A 24,980-nucleotide genomic window follows, 5' to 3' on the forward strand; every position below is an offset into this window, starting at 1 on the left:
CCAACGGAGAAAATAACATATGTGATTGAGTCTCTTCGCCGGAAAACGAGAGCCGGCCAAATCATAAAGAGTGAGGAAAGAGAGTCATCTGTCTCCGCCTCCCCCATGGTCTGATTGCTGATTGGTCTACTAGCTTCAGACTCCCCCTGTGAGTCTGAGAAAAAGGGGTGAGAAAAAGGAGGGGTGGGGTTAGAACGCAAATCCCCCAATAAGAAAAGCGATGGGTGGGACTTTATTATGCATGATACGTTGGTCGGGGGAAGGCCCGAGGATTAACTGGAAGCCTGTGAGATGTGGGGGCGGAGTTGAAGTGTGGCGTCGGGATTGACTCGACCTATCATGGTCCTGGAGGCGGGGCGTTAACCTGCGGCGCCTCTTGCGCTCAGTGGACGTGCATTCAGATTTCGCGATGATCCGAGGGCGGTTGTCGTTGGGCCGTCTGTGGCCGTTGGCGGCGGCTGTCCGGCCCTTCGCCAGCCCCGTGGAGCCTCGGCGGCAATTCCGCGCTGGCAGGTCCCGGCAACGCGACTTCTACCAAGGTATTGCATAAGCCACGTGCCTGCTGGGTAATAAAAACTTCCTAGATTCATGCGGTGCTTGCATTTGAGTCTATCGTTTAAAAAAAGGAGAAGTGTCATTTTGTTTTATTTAACTGCCCTTTCTACAGCGGGATCCAGGGCGGCATGTACGGTTCTCCTCTTCTGAGTGTTTTTCTCCTACAACCCTGTGAGGTAGGCTAGCTTGACTTGCTTATTTAGCAAGGCAGTGCAATATCGTCAGATGTCACAGAGCTCTTTGTTGCAACTAAGTATTTAAAAAGCATGTTTCTTTAAAAACAAATGCTAGGATAGTCTACTCTCTATTGCATGTATTCTTTCAGGGAGCTTCTACCCTTTCCTATACAAGTAGAACTGAATTAAAAATATGATCTCACACATACACACGCTAAAGTGATGCAGGCCAAATTCACAACCTTTGGACTCCATTTCATTTCATTTTGCAGCCCAGAAAGCCTCAGAAGAGACATCCTGTAGTTGACCTTCTTTGGGGAGGTGGGGAATGTTCTTGATTTTAAAATCTGTTGGGTGATTGGTTGGAAGATGCTTTACCCATGTTTTAATTAAACAGAAGACTGAATCTTGCAGCTTATTTTTCAAAGCCCTTCTTGGATCATCAGACTTAGACATTCTTAACTTGAAGATACTGGGCATGAGCCAGAAGCTGCACAATTAGTGGGCACAAAGTACAAGAGAGTCCTGCAATCTGATAAAAGTCACTGAGGCCTGTGAATGTTTTGCTATTTCACTGGGTCCATTTCAGTCAGAGCTGTGCCCTGCTACTTTACAATTCTGCGCTGATGTCAATCTGTAATGGGAGATTCCCTCCCACATCCTATGAAAGAATCTGTAATAAACAACTTTCAAGGTTTTGCCTGTGCAAAACTGATTAGTAGCCAAGTTCCTGAGAATTTATTATATTTTTAATTACATTAATTAAAAAGGGATTTACCAGCTTTAACAGAGCCAACATGGTGTGTAGTGGTTAAAGAGTTGATCTAGAAACTGGGCGACCTAGGTTTGAATCCCCTTGGAAGGTTGCTGGGTGACCTTCAGCCGGTCAAACACTCTCAGCCTCAATCCTGTCAAGTATTTGGATGGAAGACCTCCAAGGAATACCAGGGGCATGACATGGCAGCAGGCAATGGCAATCCTCCTCCCAACATCTCTTGCCTTGGGGTCACCATGAGTCAGCTGTGACTTGACAGCAACAGTAAAGGGAATAGGCAGGGGCGTATCTGCCAGGGGGACATGGGGGGTCATTTCGCCCCAGGCGCCACCCATTAGATCACATGAGGGCGCAGAATAGCTCCCCACACCCCTCTTGCGGAGAGGCGCCCCTGCTCAGGCTGGGAGCCTGCCACGGGCCCATCGGGCACCCCCAGCCCAGACCCACCGGGCTGCTTTGGATCGCCACCGCCTCCTCTGCTGGCTGAACCCTATCCGATAGAGTTCTCTAAACTATTATTAATATGCAAACCAAACCAAATGAAAATATTCTTTTTATATTTTTTTTTCATTCCATTCATATGGTGCCTTTCCCTTTGCAGGCTCAGAGTGGCTTCCACCATATAAATGCACAGTTAAAAACAATATGTCCAAATCCCATAAAAAGCCCCCAATGGCAATAAATCAACTTAGTTAATTAAAATGGAACACTTAAAATGCCCAACATTACACACAGAAGAGGAGAAGGGGGGAGGGAGGCAATTAAGATGGAATAACCGTAGCTGCCTCAGCCATAACTGGTGGAACAGCTCTGTCTTACGGGCCCTGTGGAATGACAAAGTCCCGCAGGACCCCGGTCTCATTAGACAGAGCGTTCCACCAAGTTGGGGCCAGCCCTGGTTGAGACCAGTGAAAAGAAAAAAATAAAGGCATGAAAAGGTTAATCTTACGTTTGTTGTGGAGATAAATGGTAAAGTTCCTTAATTATTATATTATATTACTTATTATACACTGCACAAAGGTTGTCACAGTATGTATGCAGTATTATACCATCACTTATGTGTAGATCCCAGTATCCAACCATACTAGCTCAGTTGATAGCTGACTTGAATTTTGTGCACGCACATCGCTTTTCAGGTTTTGAGAAGGAGATGGACCTCTTCCGCCAGAGGCTGAAAGCAGCCCTTCCTGGTACTGACTGGAACCCTTGGGGCATTTCAAAAGATCTCCCTCCTGAGTGGGCAGACGTGGTCATTGTTGGAGGTGGGATAATTGGCTGGTCCATTGCGTTCTGGCTGAAGATGAGAGAGCCGCATAGAAATGCGCTTCGGGTGGTGGTTGTTGAGAGGGACCTCCAGGTGAGTTGTCGTCATCTAAGTTCAAAATGTGGTCCTTGATCAGGGGATAACTGTGAGTTAGCTTAGCATGAGGATATGTGGGTTTTGTAAGATCACCCAACAAGTTTCTAAGTGGGGATGCTTCAGTTTGTATTGCCGGTAGATAAAGTTGAAGGGGGAGGCGGGGCTTACTGGTTGTTCAGTTGGAATACTTAAGGGGTTTTGTTCTTGAGTTGCACAGTTAAATTATATCGCCCTTTCCCCCTTCGTGTTTTTCTTTTCAGTACACCAAAGCGTCTACCGTTCTGTCCGTAGGAGGGATACGGCAGCAGTTTTCGTTGCCTGAAAATATCAGGATGTCCCGGTTCTCGGCTGAGTTCTTGCGCACAGTCAACGTATGTTCATGCTGGCCAGGTTTCTGCAGGGGTGCTGTAGCTGAGGGACCTCATTCTTGCCTTCTACCTCTGTGTGACACATCCCCTAGAACAGGACATGGAGAGGCAGGGTATCACGAATAGCCAGGATTAGGGAGGTTCAATCCTGCATCTCTGTCCTGGGTTCTCTTCTCCCATATGCTTCACCCCGCTGAGTTCTCAAAGATTTTATTGTAAAATTGAAAACAAAGAAAGTAAACAAATTCCTATTACAGAGATTTCTCAATTGAGCGCATTCCCATGACGTTTTTTATTTGGACCTCAAGCAAAAAGATGTGTCCTCTTGCTCAGCCCATGGTCGAATTCCTTTATCTTTGTTCCTTTACCTCTGAGGAAAACTTCCTTCCTGCCATGCGCTTCTAAACAATCCTTTGATCTATTCTAAGCCGTTTGGCTAGCCCGTGGAGCATTTGGAGAAGAGAACCCAGGACAGAACTGCAGGATTGAACCTCCCTGATCCTGGCTTTTCGTGATAAAGGGGAAGAAGACTCCCTTTTGGACAGCCAGCCAGTAGCTGCTGTCCTGATGCCTTGAGCGCCCACAGCTGAGCTTCTGAGCAAATATATTTCTATGCCTGTCTGGTTAGAAGACATTTGCCTATTCCCAGCTGTGTCCCACCCTGTTATTGCATATTAGGAACAGTTTGGCATTTTGCTCCTGTCATAAGCAATCTGTTATTGTAGCACACACATTCAGGTACTAGCTCTGTGGCTCAGCCTCCCGGTGGCTGCTTCAACAAAGGGCTGTCCTTTTCCATTCAGTATTATGTACGAAAAATGATGGGGGAAAGCTGGCATTACCCTTTTAAAGTGGACCGCTTCCTTCCTTCTTGCTCCATCTCTAGCAGTGCCTGTGTTCTTAAATAGATGTCTGCAGCGTACAAATTGGCTAAGTGAAGTGGGAGCCAGCCCTCATCTTGTGGTTGCTGCAGTGTAATTGATCTGTTATTCTCACCCATGGGGTGAGAATTCTCACATTATATTCTCACATTATAACATGGGGGGTAGTAACACTGGGCAATGGCAAAACCATTTCGGAACGTGTATTTTCCTGGAAAATGCTATGGATCTGCATAAGTCGGTTGCAACTTGATGGCTCTTGTCACCACCAACACTGACCTGCCTTATAGAGTTGTTGTGAGGGGCCTGTGAGAACGTTTGCGATGTGCTTAGTGCTCAGCGCTATATAAATGCTAAGGTAATAGCAGCCAAGTCCGATCCCTATCCCTTCTTCAAGACAGCCCACGAATGATTGACAAAGCCACTTTTTATTTCCAGGATTACCTTGGTGTTTTCAATGAGCCGCCCATCGATATCCAGTTTAATCCCTCGGGCTATCTCTTCCTGGCCACAGAGGAAGGAGCTGCTGTGTTGGAGGAAAATGTGCAAATTCAAAGGTATGGCTCTTGAGAGAGGCTGTTGTTGAAAGAGGAGGGGGAGGGGGCAGCAGCTACACAGTGGCTTTGATGGAAAAAGTCATTGGAAACGGCCTGTGTTTTTAATGGATCTTGGGTGCAAAGCAGCTTCCCACCTGTGGTGTCCACTTTATTTCCTGGCTTCAAATTACCTTCAGGTGAACACAAATGAAGCTTCTTGATCTTGGTCAGACCGCTGATATTGATTGGCCAGAGCATTTTGGGGTCTCCGGCTGAGGTCTTTCCTGTCACCATTTATCTGACCCTTTTAACAGTAGATGAACTGAGGACTTTCAACATCTGAGGCAGATGGTTTTCCACTGAGCCCTGATTTATATACATCAGAGATGGTTTAAGAAAAGAAAGGGCACTTTTTAATCTGAGTCCTGGGTCTGTTCTTCAGCACCTTGGACAGTAATGCTGATTGTAGTATAACATGGGGTTAGTCTAGACCAGGGGTAGGGAACCTGCGGCTCTCCAGATGTTCAGGAACTACAATTCCCATCAGCCTCTGTCAGCATGGCCAATTGGCCATGCTGGTAGCTGATAGGAGTAGTTCCCTAGGCTATCTGGAGAAACCTCTAGTCCCCTAGGTAGTGATTCCCAACCAAAATTTCCGTGGTACCCTGGGAGTGCAGTCGAAACATGTCCCAGGCGTACTGCTGACGATGCTACCAACCCTCGCTCACTTTTAGGTGTCTTCATGGGGTGCCAGCAAGGACATGAAGCTGGCCCGGGGGCAGGACCTGCCGCAAGGTCAGCAGCCACTTCCCGCCCCACAGTGCTTCCCTTCACCCTGGGGAGGGAGAAGGTGGAAATTAGGAAGTGCAAGCAGTGGCACTGGGAGGGGGAGGTGGGGGGTGGCAGGCAGGGGCACTGGGAGGGGAAGGTGGGGGGGGATGTCAGGGGTACCGTGAGATATGAAGAGTGAGGTCAAGGGTACCGTGACTTCGAAAATGTTGGGAAACACTGGTCTAGACATTAAGGGGATACAGAGAGGCTCCTTCAGTAAATGGTGATGTAAAACTCCTTTGAGAAACAGCTCTCCCCTTTTCAATCAGGCCGGCAGCTTATTCACAGAATCCACACTTGCTGGTGAATTTAAACTGTGATTTAAATGAAGACTAGCTTCTTTTTTAGGTTTGGGTTTTTTTAAAAGAAAAAGACATATATGGTTGTTCATCACTGCTCTTTCACATTTCTCCTTCTTTTAGTTTTAGGTGGTTTTCAGTAGATGGGTTATCCAAAGCGGTCCATTTCTCCCACCTTTATAGTTGGGATGGGGTGAATTACTACTCTTCCACAACTCCTTATGGTTATGTCTATTTAATTACTCATAGAAGTGATCTGAAAAGTATAATTAAAGGAGGAGAAGAAGAGTTTGGATTTATACACCACCTTTCTCACCTGTAAAGAGACTCACAGTGGTTTACAAGCTCCTTTCCCTTCCTCTCCCCACAACAGACACCTTGTGAGACAGGTGGGGCTGAGAGAGTTCTGAAGAATTGTAATTAGGCCAAGGTCGGAGTGCGGAAACACATCTGGTTCACCAGATAAGCCTCTGCCACTCAGGTGGAGGAGTGAGGAATCAAAGCCGGTTCTCCAGATTAGAATGTGTATGTAGGTGTTGTCAAGTTTCTGCCAATTTGTGGCAATCCCAGCAAGGGGCTTTCAAAGCAAGCAGAGATGGTTTGCCTTTGCTTTCCTCTGCGGAGCCTTCCTTGGTGGTCTTTCATCCAAGTACTAACCCTGCTTAGCATCCAGGATTTGATGAGATTGGGCTGTAATGTTCCGCCTTCCTCCCTAAAGTATAATTTCTGTCCCTTATTTTTGATGCAGATTTTTCCCTTTTGTTCCCTCCCCCATCTAAGGCAAGCTTCCCAGCTGTTTTGCATTTCCTGGGGGCAGTTTTTTGAGCCCCCTCCCAATCAAGTGCATTCTGATGAGAGTTCTTTAACGGCTTTTCAGGATGGAAGGAGCTGAGGTGTCCCTGCTGTCACCGACCCAACTGAAAAAGACATTTCCATGGGTGAATACAGATGGCGTAGCTTTGGCTTCCTATGGTATTGGACTGCTGAGTTTCTGTCTGTCCTAAAGCAGGATGTAAACGGGGCTGCTGACTTGGATAGAAACCTTTTGATGGCAACACTGTGACCTTATCATGTGAAAGAGAAGGAAAGAGACCCATGCTTTTCATTTCCTGCTTACAATTTGCTTGTGGGCCTCTTGACCAGCCTTCACTCCTGACCTCTGTGAAAAAGATTTTATTCTGCTCCATATCCTGGACTGGGGTAGAATGGGAGGAGGTTTAATGTTTCCTGTATTCAGTAACTTGAACATTAAGGGAAATATTGGCAGACAGGTGGACTGGAAGGGTCTGGATCTTAGACCCACTAGTTCTGAAAAAATCCAGAATCAGCAATGTGAGTGAGCCACTGAGCTCTTGGAAACAGCCTCCTCGTTATCTTCCAAGTTTTTCTTCTCTTTTTTTAAAATCTTTTCCTTTTTTAGCTCTTATTTTTTTTTAGTAATAAGTAGCTCTGCATTACTTGAGGAAAAAGACTGTAAATATACCGAAGAATGTGACTATGAAGGTTATAAATGCAGATCCATTTAATATAATCATCCCTAAAACGTGCTATTATTATGTTTGCCCATGCATATTCATTTTTTTTAATTTTTAGCTTTCTTTTCCTTTTCTATGGATAAAGTAAAAATAATTTTTCAAAAATTATTTCTAAGCCTTGTGAGATATACAAGATAGACACCAGCATTTAGGTTTAGAAGGACATAACTCTGTTTAGGCCAGTACCTTTATCTCCTGGTTGAGGCCCGATGGCGTAGAGCAATCACCTTAGCTAGGTGTAATGCCCTGCCTTCTTCCTTTAGCCTTGGACGCCACCTTGGAATCCCACATAAAGAAAGGAAATGCCCGTGTGGCATGGGTTCTGTGGAAACAGTATCTCATATGCTGTTGGATTGTCCCTTTTATGAGATAGGTAGGAAGAAGCACATAATCCCCTTCCTGCATGGAAGTGAAGGCATTACAGATAAACAGAAGGTTATATATCTTTTAAACAGCCACAACTACGAGCTGTTGGAAGCGGTGGCTAAATTTTTAAATGGTGTTATTTTAACTCGTCAGAAATTGTAAAGTTGTAAAGGCTGTTATTATCTTGCTAAGCTAATCTTAAACAATCTATATGCCATTAAAGGTATTCGAAATCGAACTCTGTTTAGGATCGCACTAGTAATATGCTTTTCTTGAGGAATGGCGAACTTGTAGGCTGGCTACCAGAATAGTCTGGAATCTTCTGTTCTCAATTGGCATATAGCTACAGTGAAGGTAGGGAAGGAAAACCGAATCGGAAGAAGGTGTCTTCAAGGGGTGTGTGAGGATATTGTAAAGGGGAGGTACCTTTACAAGAAGCTCTTCATTTATCACTAGGCCAGAATGCTTCCTACCATTCCCTTTCGCTCCTTGGGTTATGTCCTTGAAGTACAGTGGTAACTTGCAAGCTGTTTAAAGATTAACCAGTTGTGAAGCAAAGCGAACATTTCCCTCTTGTATCCTCCTATGTGTTTTAGGCCTAGAAAACGAAGGGTGGTTTGACCCATGGACTCTCCTCAACGCCTTGCGGAACAAAGCCATGTCAATGGGTGTCTTCCAGAGTGTTGGAGAAGTGACATGTGAGTCTCCCATCTCTCCCTCCCTGCCCCTTCTCAGCTGGGATCAGCCTCATACTTCTTCGTTGCTATTAAAATGTATGAAGCAGCTAAGCCCCCTTGATTTCGGGGAAGTGGAAATCTAAGGATCAAACTGAGTGTGATGTTTGGCTTCTTTAACTGGATCCCCTGATTTGGAATTAAGCTTCAAAAAAGTTGCCACAGAAATTGTGGCTGGGTTTGTGCCGCCCCACCTCCCCCACCCCCAAGCAAACTCACACAATTGTGGCTAAAAAACAAGCTGAGAACTATTTCAGCCGAGGAAACGGCACGGGGGTATTTCGCTACAGTTGAAAACCCTCTTCCCAAAGTCTCAGCCCCGATGCACATCCTTTGTCATCCTGCCATGCTGACCATGATTCTGATCAGATAATGGGTAGGGAGATCTTCTCACAGAAGGTCTAACTGTGGCTGGCAACATTCTGTTGCCCGAATGCTTTTGAAGGAAGGCTCCAGAAGGGAGAGAGTGTCTGGCACAGCTTCCAGGCGGTCGACTCTCAAGAGCAAACTCCTCTCAGTAGTTTCCAAAACTGTTGGCCGTTTCTGTCATCCCTGTTTTCCTAAAGCAAATCAGAACAGAAATTGCTCTCTGCAGAGCTTTTCTATTGAGTCTCAGTCTAGGCTCGTGTGCATGCAGGGAAGAACTAAATGAGGTGGAATGGGCTGTACCACAAAAGGTTGCTAATGGAGGATTCCAGTTTTTAAACTTTTCTTTGCATTAAGAACTCCAGGCAAATAGAAAGCTAGCATGTCAAGAAGAGTTGTGCTTGTTTTTTGTTGCAGGGAGCTTTGTCGGATAGGGGAATATTGCAAAATGTGTCCCTCCTACCACAGGCTGATACAGTGCAGTCCATTTTATGATTTCAGCGTTTTGCCATCACGTTATGGGCCTTACCTGGAGACTGCAAGATGGAAGCAGGGGAAGAGCTATGCAGATAGGGGCAGGCTTGATTCTCAGTGGTTCCTATTAAGTTTTATGGAGGGGAGGATAAACGAAATTAGCCAAAGCGCTAGCGGGAGGGGCTGAATCTTCTTTTTTTCAAACAAGTTGCCCCAGTTTGGGGGGTAGGGGTGCTTCTGGCGCCATTGGTTCCCTGTGTCCATGGCTTTGTCTTTCTTCATTCTTTTCTCTGGTGAAAAAGTAAAATACATCATGCAGAGGGGAGAAACGGGCTGTTGTGTTGGAAAGCAAAAGTGCTGTGATGGCGCACCCAGGCGCATTAATGCTCTCCCCTAAATCCTGACAGCTAATGACAATGACTTTTATGAATAGAGATCTAACAGAGGGAGGAATTTTCCTTCTAGATTTTGTGAGTTGAGGAGAGGGTGTGGTAATTCGTATAATATCGGGTGCCTGAATTTGGACTCCTTTCTGTTTTCGTGTTGCTGTGCTAACCGCAGCTGCTTCTCTGTGTGTCTCCCATCACAGCTTTCCAGTGTCGATCTAATGAAATGGTGACGGCAGATGGGGAGATTGTTGATTTCCCCCGTATCATGGTTGCTAACGTAAGTACTCTTTCAAACTCCTCTTGTGGCTGATGAATGGGTGGCAGAGCAGATGGGCCGAAGTGAAATCTACAGGTCTCCCATGGAGGAGGCCATAAAGGACCTCTCAAAGTGCATTTTGGTGATGTGGCATACTCACCAAAGTCTATATGACACTACTGGGTGTTGCAAAGCAAGCATGACAATTTCTAACAAACCCCCCAGTATTTTATATACACGTGATGTAGTAGTTAAGAGCAGGTGCACTCTAATCTGGAGAACTGGGTTTGATTCCCTGCTCTGCCACATGAGCTGTGGAGGCTTATCTGGTGAACTAGATTAGCTTGTGCACTCCCAACACATGCCAGCTGAGTGACCTTGGGTTAGTCACAGTTCTTCAGAGCTCTCTCAGCCCCACTCACCTCACAGGGTGTTTGTTGTGAGTGGGGAAGAGAACGGAGAGTGTAAGCCCCTTTGAGTCTCCTTTCAGGAGAAAAAGGGGGGATATAAATCCAACTCTTCTTCAACTCTTCTTCTTCTGTGTGGATCTTTCACTCTACCTTTCCTCCCCAAATGTTTTTGTTTTCACACAACATCGTGCTCGTTCTAACCACAGTGTGTGTAACTCCATTTTTACAACAGAGCAAAAATACCCCCTTTGCTCCAGTTCAAGGGGGAAACAGAAGTGTGGTTATTGGTAAGCATCCATGTGGAGGCTTGGACTGCAATCTGAGAAGGTGGGGTTGAGCTAAGCTCTCCTCCTCCTCTTCCTCCTCATTATTATTCGAACATTTATTCCCCATTTCTGGCATTCAGATGTTGTTTTAAATCACAACCTCAGTATGAATATACAATACCCGTGAATCACCAAACATACTGCTAAATGAGGTATGTTCTATGAAAAGCTACCAAAGAAAACCATATTGACATGCTGTTCCAGAAAGTGGGGGCCACAGCTGAGAAAGCATGAGCTCCTAAAATTCTGGCCCTTGGACTAGCTGATACATGGGTAAATTGGTTGCCCTGCTGAATACCCTTGCAAATCCGATTTTCCCTTCCCTCCTGCTTGGAATACCCCCTCTAGGTTCCGAAATTGCCCACGGACATTGTGATGTGGTGAATAAACTCCCCCAATAAGGTGTGCCATAGTGGTGAATGCAGCAGGCGCCTGGTCAGGGAAGTTGGCGGAGATGGCCGGCGTTGGGACCGGGCCACCAGAATCGTTGGCAGGGATCAAACTTCCTGTGGAACCTAAGAAAAGGTATGGTTTAATACAGCCTTTGTACTGCATTGGGGTACTACATTGCGTGTCGGCGTTGAGGAGATAGCAGAGGTATCTGCAGGCTCAAGATTGTAGGGGACTTCTGGGCTAGAGTGTAAGACTGTGATCTCAGAGGCTCAGGGTCAGATTCCCACTCTGCCATGGGAGCTTGCTGGGTCACCTTGATTGAGCCAGTCACATATTCTCAGCCTAACACACTTCACAGGGCTGTGGTGGGGATAAAAGGGCGGAGAACAGAACAATGTAAGCCATTTTCGGTCTCCGTTGAGGAGACAGGCAGGGCATAAAGGTGTCTGTTCTGGGGACAGGAAGGGAAAGAAGTTTGTAAGCAGCCTTGAGACTCTGCATGGTTGAGAAAAGTGATAAACCCAAATTCTATTGGTAAGAGCCAAAATGGACACTGAAATGGAGGAATCAGGGTTCATACCAGCATTGAGGTCTGGCTCTGTGCTGCTTCTAATTATGCTCCCTTCTTGTACTGGAGGTGAGGCCACTGCATGTATTTTTATTAGGTACTGAGACTTTGGTTTGGTGGGTTTTTTTGTCACCAGGTACGTCTATGTCTGGCACTGCCCCAATGGGCCCGGCTTGGAGACACCCATGTTAATTGACTCCACAGGAGCTTACTTCCGCAGGGAAGGCATAGGTGGCAATTACCTTGGAAGCTTAAGCCCCACAGAGGTGAGTTTGTTGTGCCTTTGTGGGAGCTGACCACTGGGAAGCCGTGGCGGATTTTCTTCCCAGAGTCCCTCTGGGGAAGTTTCGCCTGTCTCATTTTGTGTAGGAAACCAGCCTTGTAAGAATCGGGAAGGGACAGAATGATTTCATGCCATTATTACATTTTTAATCATATCTTCCAAGGATGTCATGCTGCTTTAGGTGGACCATCCCTTGTTTTCAGAAGATGGGCGCTGGCCCAGAGTCCCCCACTGAGGTGTGTAGCTCAGCTGTGATTTGAACCTGGATCTCCACCGTTGAACACCCTTTGCTCAAACCACTACACTGAGAGCTAGTGGTTAGGAGCAGTGGACACTAATCTGGAGAATGAGTTTGATTCCCCACTCCTATAAATAAAGCCTGCTGGATGACCTTGGGCCAGTCACAGTTCTTTCAGAACTCCCTCAGCTCCACCTACCTCACAAAGTGTCTGTTGTGGGGAGGGGAAAGGAAGGAGTTGTAAGCTGCTTTGAGTCTCCTTGTGGTGGAGAATAACGAGGTACAAATCCAACTCTTCTTCAACTGCCCTCAAAGCCTGCTTGAACTGCTTGCTGTTGTTTGGGGACCTAGTTGTTGAGAATTGTTCTCCCCCCCCCCCTTGAAAAAAAATGCTGTGCTTTTCTAAGCCACATTAAAACTGTTGTGGCATTCAGAAGGCAATGCTGCTCTTTGACATGAAGGGTGAGTAACAAACGGTGTCTGTCTTTTCTTCTCAGGAGGAAGAGCCAGACACCCAGGACTTGGAGGTAGATCATGAATTCTTCCAAGAAAAAATCTGGCCCAAGCTGGCTCACAGGGTGCCTGCCTTCGAATCGCTGAAGGTAAAATAATGAATGGCTGTTTCCCTGGGACCTTCCCTGAAGCTTCCTGGTGTTGATCATCAATGGCGTAATGATTTAAAATGTCGTGTGCGTGTGTTTCTTTGAATGAGAGGTAAGTTGTGGAAGAAAGAAGAGTGAAAAGGGAACGAGAGAATGAGGTGATTGGTTGACACTTGAGGGAGGCAGTGAATGGTGTTTTTTTAAAAGAGAGTGTCAGTCAATAAGGGGGAAAATATAGAGGGAAATAGATGAAGTGAGCAGAGGACAGTATGACGTTAACAATCTGAAAAGCTAACTTATAATTAAAAGTACAAAACTGCCCAAAGAAATAGGTAGAATACACATAGAAGACATTGGGAGACCAGAAATAGGGTTAAATGCGAAGATGGTCAACAGAGATATGGGAGAGTGACTGAGTGGATTTATGTGAAGCGAAAGTCACCGAAGCCTGAAGTTATTGCCTCAGATTGTTTTCCTCATTGTAGAGAGAAGGTAAATTACTTTTTCTAACCGTGAAGCCAAAGAAACTAGATAAATAAACATTCAATTTGTTCAAATTAATTTGGTATGCTACACCAGTAGCTTATGAGAGTTTCTTCCTCAGGACCACAAAGACCCTCAAAACTGCTTTAGAGCTCAGACACAACACTTTAGGAGAAAATTTAAAAAAGGGTCTGGAACCAAATTCCTGGTGGCAGCAATGTGTACCTTGTAAAGAAAGGAAGAAATAGTAGTTTGCACACATTGTATATATTCACAACGCAAGAAGGGAGTGGTCGTCACAAGGGGCTTGCGGATTTGGGGGGTGCTTCTCTCTTTTATGGCTGTTCTGTTTTCCACTTCAGAGCTAACTTAGTAAGTATTAGAAAATGTGATGTTCCTAATACGATGTTCCTAATTTGGACAGCTGAACTGGCTATATATGCATGAGTTACATTTTGGGGCTTTATTTTTACTTTTTTTTTTTTTTTTGGTTGAATCTCTTGCAGGTGAAGAGTTCCTGGGCTGGTTACTATGACTACAACACCTTTGATCAGAACCCTGTGATTGGCACGCACCCACTGGTGCAGAACCTCTACTTTGCCTCTGGCTTCAGTGGGCACGGACTGCAGCATTCCCTGGCGGTGGGCAAATGCGTCACTGAGCTCATTCTGGATGGAGAGTACAAGACCGTTGACCTCAGGAGATTCTCTTTCGATAGGCTCATCAAAGGCGAGAAGATTCTGGAGAAGAATATAATCTAACAGGGCTAGAGTGTTTGCTCTCCCTTCCCTTCCCCCCAGGTTAGTGTCTTCAAAAATGCCTTTTTGCTTTGAGCTGAATATTGCATGCTACTATTGAGCATGATCTATTTCCTGGATTGGGACCACCAAATGAATTGTGGGGCCATTCTAGACCTGCCCAGGACAGAGGATTACTAGTCTCCAGCCCCAGTTTCCTGCTCCTGAGGAACAGGAGAGACAATATTCCCCTCAAGGCGATTCTGTAAGAATTTCCCCTAGACTCTTTGTTAAAGACCATAGAGAGTAGGGGAAGCAGCCTAGAATATTATCCAGAAGTGACATCACGTCCTGCTCAAACTCTGCTCACCCCAGTCACTTCCGCCACCTCTCAGCATTGTTAAGTTCTGCACAATAACAATGGATGGTTTTACTCCTCTGCAGGGAAAATACGTCCTCCCTTTCAACTGGTCATGGATGACACTGCTGAGTCGCACCGCTGGGAGATTGGATCTATCAGATGCTGCCAGTGAGGAAAGTTTTGCTTGTGTTAATACACAGACTGGATTGTGGATAACAAAAGGGAATGTCTGATGACACCTCAAGTTGAAGAAGACGTCAGTGCTTACCTTGCAAGACCAATTTTTTTTTCCTTCAGAAGGGAAGAAGCACAGCCTGAGTTCATCTGCTCCTGGATGCTGAAATGGGGCACTTCTAAAATTGCCCTGTGGTAAAATCAGCCCTTGACTTTGAGGCAAAAGACTTTATAGGACTGGCCACCGCTGCTCTTTGTCCCCAGTGGAGGATTTCCCCCTAACTGATATTACAACATAATCGTAAGCATATTTACTCAGAAGGAAGTTTCAGTCTGACATGGGAATCATTGAGTATAGTAATGTAGACTTGAGCCTTTGTGGTCTTGAGGACAGATAAAATGAGGTCTTTAAAAATTCATAGCAGATCATGAGTCATTTCTTTCAGAAAGAAAGGCTTTCATTAAAACCAATTGAAAACAATACAGCATCCTTCAAGTACATTTATTTATATATGGCCACAGCTGTTCACAAAGCAGCAGCAAACAAACCACTTTACAATAGGGACATAAATATTATCAGATAAAATTTGCAACAATGTAATCAAGCTTAAAACAGCAAACAACAATCAGGTCAACATATCAACCAATAAAATCTATTTTGGACAATTGGTCTCATGGAAACTACATTGGCCCTTATTTTCTTTGCTGCCAGGGCATACGTTTTCATTCTGTAGGGTACATAATCATCGGAATCTGATAAAAGGAATATTATTTTCTCATTGTTGGAGTGAAAGTTTAAACCAGAGAGTATTCCAAGAAGAAAATTAGCCCTGGGTTGCACATAAAGCAGGCAATCAAGTTTATAAAGGAGTAAATCCTCCAGGGCTAGCATACCACAGATACAAAAATGGTAGCCTTTTGGCATTGATTCAAAATGCAAGAACATTAAACCTGAGATTATGATTTGAAATCTTAACTAAATAGGGAGATTTGAAGTGATTGTTTTTAAATAATTTATACCACAATGCAATCAATTTTAAGATGAATGATATGTCTATCAAGTCATTGCAGTTATATAGAATCATAAGAGTTGGAAGGGACCGCAAAGGTCATCAAGTCCAACCCCTACCATTCAGGAACACACAATTAAAGGAACACACAATATACCCTGTCTCTAAATTGAAGGTTATCTACTGAGGAATCTAGAAGATCAAGGATGGACTGTCCTGAAAATTAATTCACTGTCCTGAAAATTAATTCATTAATAAAGCCAAGTCACACTACCCCATGGGGGGGAGCTCAAACTGGAAAACAACCAACTTCCAGCTTGCCCAAGCGCACAAACAGCTTCTTCTTTGCATGTACTACTCCAGCTTTGCGGTTTGTAGTTACCGTGGCCCGCGATTGCGACAAATCGCCAAGTCATGCAGATTTCAGCGGGATGAGGGGAGGCTTTTGGCTTCCGACCACCTCCCGGTTTGCAAACCTAACTGTGCAAAGGATCCAGCCCCAGGTCCCTTCAGTTGGCAGCCTCGTGAGAATTGAAGAGAGTTCATTTCGTCGGGAGTAGTTACTCATTAACGCAACATTTACAGTTGGAGTAACAACTCGTTCGTAACCTTCACATTTCTGCACGGCTCCTGGTGACTGTGGGTGGGACGGATGAGCGGGGCTTCTGGGAAACCCATATTCCCAAGCACGCATTTGCGCTGGGCAAGACCATGCACACGTTACTGATAGCATACAAGCCAGGCTCACACCTGGTTGCGTGTTCACATCACGTAGGGCTGCAAGCGGTGGAAAGGTTGAGAGCGCGCAAAGGCGCGGCGGCGCGCGATCCAGAAGGAGCGCCTTTACTCCGCCTCCCGATTGGGAAACAAATCCGATGCGCGATCCATTTTCAAAGGGGGAATTGCTTGCAGAAACTGCAGAGGAAACGCGGTTCCTTCCCCTTCTTCCTCTTGACCCGCCCCCCCCCCCCCCCCCCCCCCCCCCCCTCTGCCGCCCGCTGGCATCGCCCAGAGGGTGCCCAGCCAAGCCACGGTTTGCGCAGCTGCTTCCTACTTCAAACCCAGGAAGAATCAAGTTTGCCACTGCTCGCTGCCACCCGGAAACCTGATCCAGGTTCCCGCTCGACCGCCGCACACTGGCCGGTAACTTTAATTTTGCTTCCAAAGAAATGCATGTAAAAGAAAAATCTGGCTGTTGCATTTGCGTGGCGTGCGGCTGACGTGGCTTTTAAGTCCGATGATTTTCGCAGTTAAAAAATGCAACCTTGTACCCAGTTGCAAGGGTTGCAAAGGAACTTCGGCAGCAGACCGGAAATGCAGGCGAATTCAGGGTATTCTGGGTGGAACAAGAAAGGTAGTCGCAAATACAGACAGGTTTTGAGTGGAGCTGCGTCTCAACCCTTCGAGGTCTAGGCTAGTTTAAGGGGTCTTTCTAGCCAGGCCGAGATTGCAATTCCTTTCCATGGTGCAGAGAGATCCTAAGACTATATCTCATGAGGATAGCTGACCGAGTTGGCAGCGCAGTTCTTTGCACAGTTTCTCTAGAGTAAGCCTGTTGCTTGCAGCGCCGCAGTCTCCCGTGACACTATAAATCCGGCTGCCTGTTTAGGAATACTTTCTGCCACTTTTAAAGTGCATTTGTGTGAATCACAACAGTGTGGTAATGGCTGTCGGTTAAAAAAAGTTTGGAAACAAACTCCTCTGCAAGCAGTGATCGTAAAAAAGCATTTGCTGCATAACATAAAGAAATTAGGAAAGTGTTGTCTTAAAAATAAAACTGATTTATTTTTCAGCTTCTCTCTTACCAGGGAAGTAAGAGAAAGAAAAGTTTGGAGGGTGTGTGTGTGCGTATTTTCATTTGTCCCAGATTGTCTGTTCATAAATTCCTGGTTGTTTTTTTTTTTTTTAAGGGGGTGAGGAATCTTGAAGTTTGGCAAAAGTTGTGTGAGGCAGTTATAGGGAGAATTCTTAAATGCCCTATCTATCCCTGTGTGTTTGTTTAAGTTTTGTCCTTTAACAAAGAGATATTTCCTGGGGATATTCTGCAGGAAAACTTTTTTTGCTACATCTTCAAGGGGTTTTTTTTTGGGGGGGGGGGGAGACTGCTAAACAAAAAGTTTCAACCTGTTGCATTTCAGTTGGCCGCATACCTTAAGACATAGGAGACCGAACGTAGACATAGGTACACTAACCACCATTTGTGGGTAAAGTTTGAGTACCATTTTTGCTAGTTTGATTTCTCTAGATTTTTTTTCACATCTGTGATCTTTTCATATTTTACAGTTCAAACTTGCATTTACAAATGAATCTGCTTACAAAGAAAATCATTTTAAGTGTGAGGTGAGTCAACTTTGTTTATATGTTTTTAGCATGCAGTCCTCAGTACTGTTGATCTCAACTGACTTTAACTAGTGTAACTCTGCATGACACTGCTTCATAACTGTGTTCATACCTATGCACCTATGACAAGTTTATAATTATGTTGCTATGTATTTGGCTTATAAATCAGCAAAATCAGTTTAGAGCCATTGAACTAAACAGAACCACTACACCATGCTATCTCTCAAGAAGCATTAGTGCAGAATGTATTAGCCCCTGCCTTGTGAAATGTGAGTTGCCGAAGAGCATGTCATACCAGTTTCCCAAGGTCTCCCTGGCTCCTTGTTATCTTTCAAGTATCACACAAATAACTGGAGTGTTCTGAATAGCTTGGGCTTCTTAAGGCCTCAGAGACTGTCCTCCTCCCTTATGTCCCCTGAATGAGGAGATTCGCTTGACAATTCTGTCAAAAGAGAGCTGGGGAAGCTACCCCATATACCAGTGATGGCGAACCTTTTCGAGACCGAGTGCCCAAATCGCAAACCAAAGCCCACTTATTTATCGCAAAGTGCCAACACAGCAATTTAACCTGAATACTGAGGTTTCAGTTTCGAAAAAACAGTTGGCTCCAAGGCGTGCGTTACTCGGGAGTAAGCTTGGTGGTAGCTGTTGGCTTTGCTTTGAAGCAACCATGCAACTCTTCCAATGGGTGAATCATGACCCTAGGAGGGTTTACTCAGAAGCAAGCTCTATTGCCAGCAACCGAGCTTACTCCTAGGTAAGGGATCGTGCTTTAGTTCTTTGCATGAAAATCAGTGGGGTTTAACAGCGCTTAACAGGGTTACCTACACTGCTTCCCCAAAACTAGGTCTTAGGTTTAATGCTAATAATCGAGCCCAGCGGCCCAGGCCAGCCTAGATGTGTGTGTGGGGGGGGGGGCAATTCCCCCCCCATGATGAACTCTGTTTGCGGGTGCCCACAGAGAGGGCTCTGAGTGCCACCTCTGGCACCCGTGCCATAGGTTCGCCATCACTGCCATATACTCTTCTCATCAAAGGGTGAGGGAGCAAGCCAGATAACCTAGGAATCAGGGCTGGCGATCCATGAGGTCAGCAGCAGGGTATAGAGGTTGCACCAGCTCAACTTCATCTTCATAATACTAAAGGTGTCCCAGTGATATATAAACCTCTAAGTCTGCTGAAAATCAGATTATGGTGAGTCTCTTAACTCAGCTGTTTCAGAAGTGCTAATTGAAAGCGGAAAAACCTATTCTGGCGGCAGAAAAACTGAACCACCAGTTTTCATCCTGGAAAACCCAACCCCTTCCCCACCATGCCAGTCTGCAGATAATTTCAGTGTGAGCGGCTTGTTTTCTCTATGTTCATAATAGGCTGAACTCAGCGGCAGGCAGGGGGTTCCGCTATAGGGATGCTTTGCAAGTGCCTGAAAATTGCCTTTGTTGCAAGGATTCCTTCCTAGACGCAGCTTGAGGAAGGAAGGAAAGAGCTTTCCTTTGGAATCCACCGGCCAACTACCCCCTGTAGATTGGGCCACCTGAAGGTCCCTATAGTAACCACCAGAACACGCTCTATTTAATCAACATGTGAATGCACTGGAGAAAACACTACCAGCTAATGTTTGGGTGCGGAGGGAAGGGTCGTGGGTTTTGTTGCCATCTAATTCTTTATCTAAGTTATTGGAACTGTTTTTTTTTTATTGAATTGATTTTATATCTGTGTTGTTTTATCTTGTTGTTGTACGCCGCCCTGAGCCCTTTGGGGGAGGACAGATTACAAGTGTGATGTAATAAATAATAATAAATAATATAACGTGGAAGATGCTGTTTCCAAAGATTAGATCTTGGTTTCCAGAATACAAATGACAGCAACGGAAAGGCCCACGACCTTCTTGCAGAGGCTTCGGGCCCCATTTTTGGGTCATGACCTGCAGCTTGTCTGAACAGCTGGTTACAGTGTTATTCTCAGAATCACTTCTGCAACAGGAAATTTAAAAAATCCCCGAAGGGGTATTAACCCCATGCTTTTGCTAACATTGCCTGAAAGCCGCACATTACCTGAAGATGCTTTCCCCTATCTTTGTTTAGGGCAGGGCTCTCTGATGTGGTGCCCACAGGCACATCCTGGTGCTCTCCAAGTGTTTTGAGACAGTGGGTAGGGGCTGGTGGAGCTTTTGCCCCATCAGGCTTCTGATTGGCCACTGGAGATACAATGGGCTGTGCATTATTTTTTTTAAATGTTGCTTTGGCAGCAGCTGCCACAACAGCACAAGATAAGCTGTAGCACAGCCATGTTGCGACTATCTGTGCCTCCTGCAGCACCCATTTTATGGCATCTGTTTTGAGGCTATGCCCATGTTTATGGGTCAGAATTCCAAAGGTGCCCTCGGGCTGGAGAATGTTGGGAATTAGTTTAAGGGATAGTTATGGGAGTAGTCTGTTGGATTTGAAACCAATTATAAGGTTCTTATTTGAGAGCCGCAATTCATGCAATGCCCCACTCTCCCCCAGCGTTGTGTTTGTTTTAGACTAGGCTTTGTGGACTTATTTTAAGCAAGTCAGTGTGACTGGTTGCTTTTGTCCTCTTTTTCAGTTTGCCCCAGATGCAGCAAGAATTAAGGGCCAACATGTAAGTGAGGGAACAGAGCAACCTTTCTCAAGCATCTTCCCTGACTCATTACCTTCGAAGGAAGATTGACATGGATGCCTCTTCCCCTGAAACTTAGTCCTGATATGGCAGGTGAGCAATCCGGTTCTGTTTTGAATGACTCCTTGGTCTGTGAATTGGGACACACTCAATTGGACTTGGACTCATTCCCATACAAGGATCTAACTATTTGGAAAATCCCAACAATTAAACCCGGGAAGAAGTATATGTATTGGAAAGACCAGATATCTAACAGTCAAATGTTTCTATCTGTGTTGATTGGCCTGAATGATAATTTCCACCTAGATTTTTCTACTTGGTCTTTCTGAAAGTGAAGGCAGTTGTCACTGTCAGACACTGTGGTTCACATGCTCTGGGGCTGTCCCAAAATTGCGCACTTTTGACCAGTTGCTACATCTAGAATTCATCTTAAATTAACTAGCAAATTGCACCTTACAGCTGATAATCTAATGCTAGGCGCTATACCACCTCCATAAGCACTTTGCAAGCATTGCTTGTTAGGGATGCAGAAGGCAATCTTGATTCAAAAGGCAGCCAACTGAGCTTTCTTGCCGTACGGGAAATCTCATATTCCCCCATCTTTGGCTGATTGGGTCAGTGATATATTAGATCTCTGTACAAGGGAGAGAATCTAGTAACAGATGAGAGAGAAGCTGAAGCTCCAGAGACCTTCTCCTCCATCTGGCAAGATTACCTGTGTAACTCTTTGAGCAGTGATTCTTTGCTTCCACTCCTGTTCAGCTGGATCCATATTACTGCCTCTCACTCCCTGCCCATTTTATCTCTCCCCTCATCCCTTTCAATCTCTACTCTCAGCAGCTCTGTTTCTGGTTCGTTTTACTTTCATTTCTTGTTGAGGGACTATGCTTGGGAAGGGATTGCATGAGATTAGTTTGTGAGTATATTTACTATTCTATGCGGAAAAATAATGGCAAAGGAAAACAATGGCCCTTTATCACAGTTCTTGGAATGCATGCATGGGTTGTCCCAAACTTGGGGAGTTTTGTTGATTTAGAGCTGCTCTTGTAGGCTGTCTCTCTTGAATGCCATAGCGTTGTTCAAGCGGAAATTGTAGCAGTAGAATTTTGAAGATTTATTCCCAAAATCCAGGTGCATACACATGTGAATCTTCAGCTATGAAAGCATAGAGATTTATTTCAGCAACTGGGTGTACAGAAGTGGTGTAATAATTACCACATACTGGGGACAAGTGAGGCCATTATTTTCACCATGTCCTACTTGGGAACTTCTAGAAGAGTTATGCTGGCTACTGTTGCAAAGAGTGCACAGATCTCAATGTGATTTAGCAAGATAATTCTTGTATCATTCAGTTATAGTTTCAATGTAACTTGGCAGGTTGGTTCAAGTGGCTCCCATGGAAGTCAAGGCAAGATTCAAACTCTTCAAGAAGCCCGTTGAACAATACTTCTCCATCTTTACCTCCTCATCGTTTGGAGCGGAACTCGAACTCTCTACCCAGCAGTTCAGTGAACAGTCCCAAACAGACATCCTGCACCTTTGCCGTAAACATCACCAGTTCAGACAGCGCACGCTGGAACAAACAGTACGATGCGTGCATCTGCCACAGTGAGGGGGACTTTGAGTTTGTGGAGCAAATGGTCTCTTACTTGGAAAGCCAGCCTGAGCGCTTCCGTTGCTTTCTTCAGTTGCGGGATGCAGTTGCGGGAGGTGCCATTCCTTCGGAGCTGTGCGAGGCCGTCCAGAACAGCCACTGCTGGGTGCTGCTCATCACCTCCAGCTTCCTCAAGGATCCTTGGTGTGTGTACCAAATGCACCAGGCCTTGATGGAGGCACCGATGGCCAACGGGCGCATCATCCCTGTGCTGAAGGACATTGACCGGAAAGACTATCCAAGGGAGCTTAAGTGCATCTATTACATCAATGTCACAGTGCAGGAGAAAGGCTTCAGGCAGGTCAAAGAGACAGTGATTCGCTGTAAGTAAGCAGTGGAGGAGAGGCTTAGTCTCCTAAGGCAACCTGTTATTGTTTCCATAGGAGGATTAAATGTCTTGTAGGAAGCAGACAACCCCTCAGGTCTCATAATTGCTAATACAAATTGCTAATAATAACAATAATAATAATAAGCATTTATTGCCATTGTGCATGCACAATGAAAATTACAAGCATTCCCCATGCACACTATTTCACAATGCACACTGTTGTGTGTTATGTTCTGTTTTGTCAAGCCTTCACTGCCAGCTTTGCCTTTGAAACAGCAGCAGCTTCATCTCGTGGAGAGTACTTCCATCTTCACCGTTGGGATAGGAGCTATACTGTCCTTCAGATAAAGACGTTAGTACGGTCAGCTGAGCTGCAGCAGTTGAGAAAATCGTATGCTTCTGCATTAGAATATAGTCCTGAATGAATATGAGAATTATCATTCATCTTTGTGCACTGCCTTTGTCAAAACCTTTATTTTGTGCATTGTTTAACATGGTACTTTGATACAAGAGCATTTATAGTTCATTGAATGACTATCATCAAACTTTCAAACGAATGGGGGAAGTAGGGCTAGATAGGCACGAGGACCTGGGTGGAGCATTCTATAACAAAAAGGGTCTGGCGTGTTGAGTTCTGTGGCGGAGGAATATATGATCTATGAACCTGTTTTTGTGAGACAGTATATTAGGGTGGATCCTGATCATGCCCTTCTACACCACTGAGCAAAGCTTGAAACATTCCTCCACCACAAGTAGGTCTTCCATTGACAGAAGAGCCACTTAAGTAGAAAGAAAGCTCTTTATGCTAAATGGTGGAATACATTCTAGTATAATATAGTGGCTATGAAGCTGGATTTGACAGACCTATTCTTATATCCCTGCTTAGCCATAAGGAACTCCCCAAATGACCACAAGTTCGTCTCTTTAATGTGGAAACAATGGGTCCACATTATGTAGACCAGGGGCCTCCAACATGGTGCCCCCTGACATCTTTCCTGGTACCTGCCAAGTACTTTTAGAAAGTGGGCGGGGCCAGGTGCAACTTTCCCCAGCAGGGCTTCTGACTGGTAGGGGTTTAAAAACACTGCTTTTGTGGAGGCTGCCTCCACAGCACAAGGATGTTCACTGTGTGACTGAAAGCAAGCTGCAGCAGCCATTTTGTGGCTGGGTCTGTCTCTGCTACAGCTAAATGAAATGGAGTTATTTTGAAGTTGAGTTACTGATCAAAATCCTGGTGACTGAGTAGGGCCTTCCTTTTAACTTCCCTTGGGTTGGTGGTTAGTGAAACTGGACTGGAAATGGTTGCCACAGCAGCAAAACTGGGTTTTGCAATAACTGGTTGTGGAAGGGGATAGGCTTTGCAAAATGTGATTATGCCTTTGATGCATAGATTCCTTCCAGAGGATAGCCAGGTTGGCCTTCAGTAGAATAACTAGATTCAAATCCAGTAGCACCTTAAAGACGCCACAAAATTTTCAGGGAATAAGCCTTTGGGAATCAAAGCTTTCTTCATCACAAATTCCTGTAGCTGACAATTACGTACCCTAACATGCTGGAAAGCAGTGGCTGATAACTAAACACCAGGGCATTGAACTTTCAAGAGAAGATGCAAGCTTTTGTTTGAGTTTTTCAACACTGTTTGATTCAAAGCTCCTAATCTCTTCTTCATTCTGTTTTCAGATCTACAGGAATTATGTCAAAACGCACATAGGAGCGTTTAACTGGAACGTGGAGTAAATGCTGAGGCATTCGACTACTGGGCGGAAGTACTTTTCATACAAGCAAGACTGAAGAAGCCCTGAACTAGTTAGCTAGTCTGATCTTGTCAGATCTCAGAGGCTAAGCAGGGTCAACCCTGGCAAGTGTTTGGTTGGGAGACCTCCAAGAAGTATCGGGATTATGATGTGGAGGCAGATATGGCAAACCACTTCTGAAGTCTCTTGCCTTGAAAATCTCACCAGGGGCCACCATAAATTAGACATGACTTGACGCCAAAGGGAAAAAAAAGACTGAAGAATGTTTTTCTCACATGGGATATCACAAGCACAGGGTTTCCTTCCCACTGACATGTCTCACCACTCAAGAGCAGATTTTGTGTTCTTTGGCATTCCCTCATCTGTGGTGATGTTCCTAAATGGCATTTGGTGCCCGCTCTGTTACAGACCACAATATAACAAACAGTGGAAATATTTCTGCTTGGGTTGGGTATTTCAGGCTTTGGAGGGCTCAACTACATTCTGTGTTTGATGGTAAAAACATTGTGCCTACACCAGATTCTTCTCTATGTGAAGTGGGTGTGTTTTGAACTCCTTGTGTGAGTTCAGAGAAGACAGTTCCCTTGTTAGCAGAGAGCAAACCAACCAGTTAATGCCGAGAGCCCTCATATATATTAGACATGACCTCATATATTTAGACATGACCTTAACAAAAATATGTTACAATAAAATAGAGTCGGAATTCAAATTCATCCTTGTGGGCTATTTCTCAGCTCTTCCTCACGTGTTGGTCCAGTTTATGTTCCCATATTACA

The 24,980-nt window shown here is 45.1% G+C and overlaps 2 protein-coding genes across 5 annotated transcripts; both read left to right on the plus strand.

Annotated features, from left to right (window-relative positions):
• Positions 1–393: 393 nt before the first annotated feature.
• Positions 394–15,146, plus strand: FOXRED1 (FAD dependent oxidoreductase domain containing 1). Its single transcript, XM_048513097.1, has 12 exons — positions 394–539; positions 2,643–2,863; positions 3,127–3,237; positions 4,554–4,672; positions 6,659–6,753; positions 8,279–8,380; positions 9,846–9,922; positions 11,026–11,162; positions 11,735–11,864; positions 12,617–12,721; positions 13,711–14,004; positions 14,386–15,146. Exons 1-11 carry the CDS (start codon positions 410–412, stop codon positions 13,963–13,965), a joined length of 1,482 nt encoding a protein of 493 aa, XP_048369054.1. The 5' UTR covers positions 394–409; the 3' UTR covers positions 13,966–14,004; positions 14,386–15,146.
• A 956-nt stretch (positions 15,147–16,102) lies between these two features.
• Positions 16,103–24,913, plus strand: LOC125441715 (TIR domain containing adaptor protein). Of its 4 annotated transcripts, none has more exons than XM_048512538.1 (5): positions 16,103–16,629; positions 17,770–17,826; positions 20,415–20,561; positions 21,846–22,445; positions 24,131–24,913. In XM_048512538.1, the coding sequence occupies exons 3-5, from the start codon at positions 20,525–20,527 to the stop codon at positions 24,169–24,171; spliced, it is 678 nt and encodes a 225-aa protein (XP_048368495.1). In that variant the 5' UTR covers positions 16,103–16,629; positions 17,770–17,826; positions 20,415–20,524; the 3' UTR covers positions 24,172–24,913. The 4 variants fall into 4 exon arrangements, with proteins under 4 accessions (XP_048368495.1, XP_048368496.1, XP_048368498.1 ...); XM_048512539.1 differs by lacking the exon at positions 16,103–16,629 and adding an exon at positions 16,756–16,840; XM_048512541.1 differs by lacking the exon at positions 16,103–16,629 and adding an exon at positions 17,564–17,668.
• Positions 24,914–24,980: the final 67 nt, after the last annotated feature.

This window comes from Sphaerodactylus townsendi, linkage group LG12, assembly GCF_021028975.2.
Source record: "Sphaerodactylus townsendi isolate TG3544 linkage group LG12, MPM_Stown_v2.3, whole genome shotgun sequence".
In the NCBI taxonomy this organism is placed as follows: domain Eukaryota; kingdom Metazoa; phylum Chordata; class Lepidosauria; order Squamata; family Sphaerodactylidae; genus Sphaerodactylus; species Sphaerodactylus townsendi.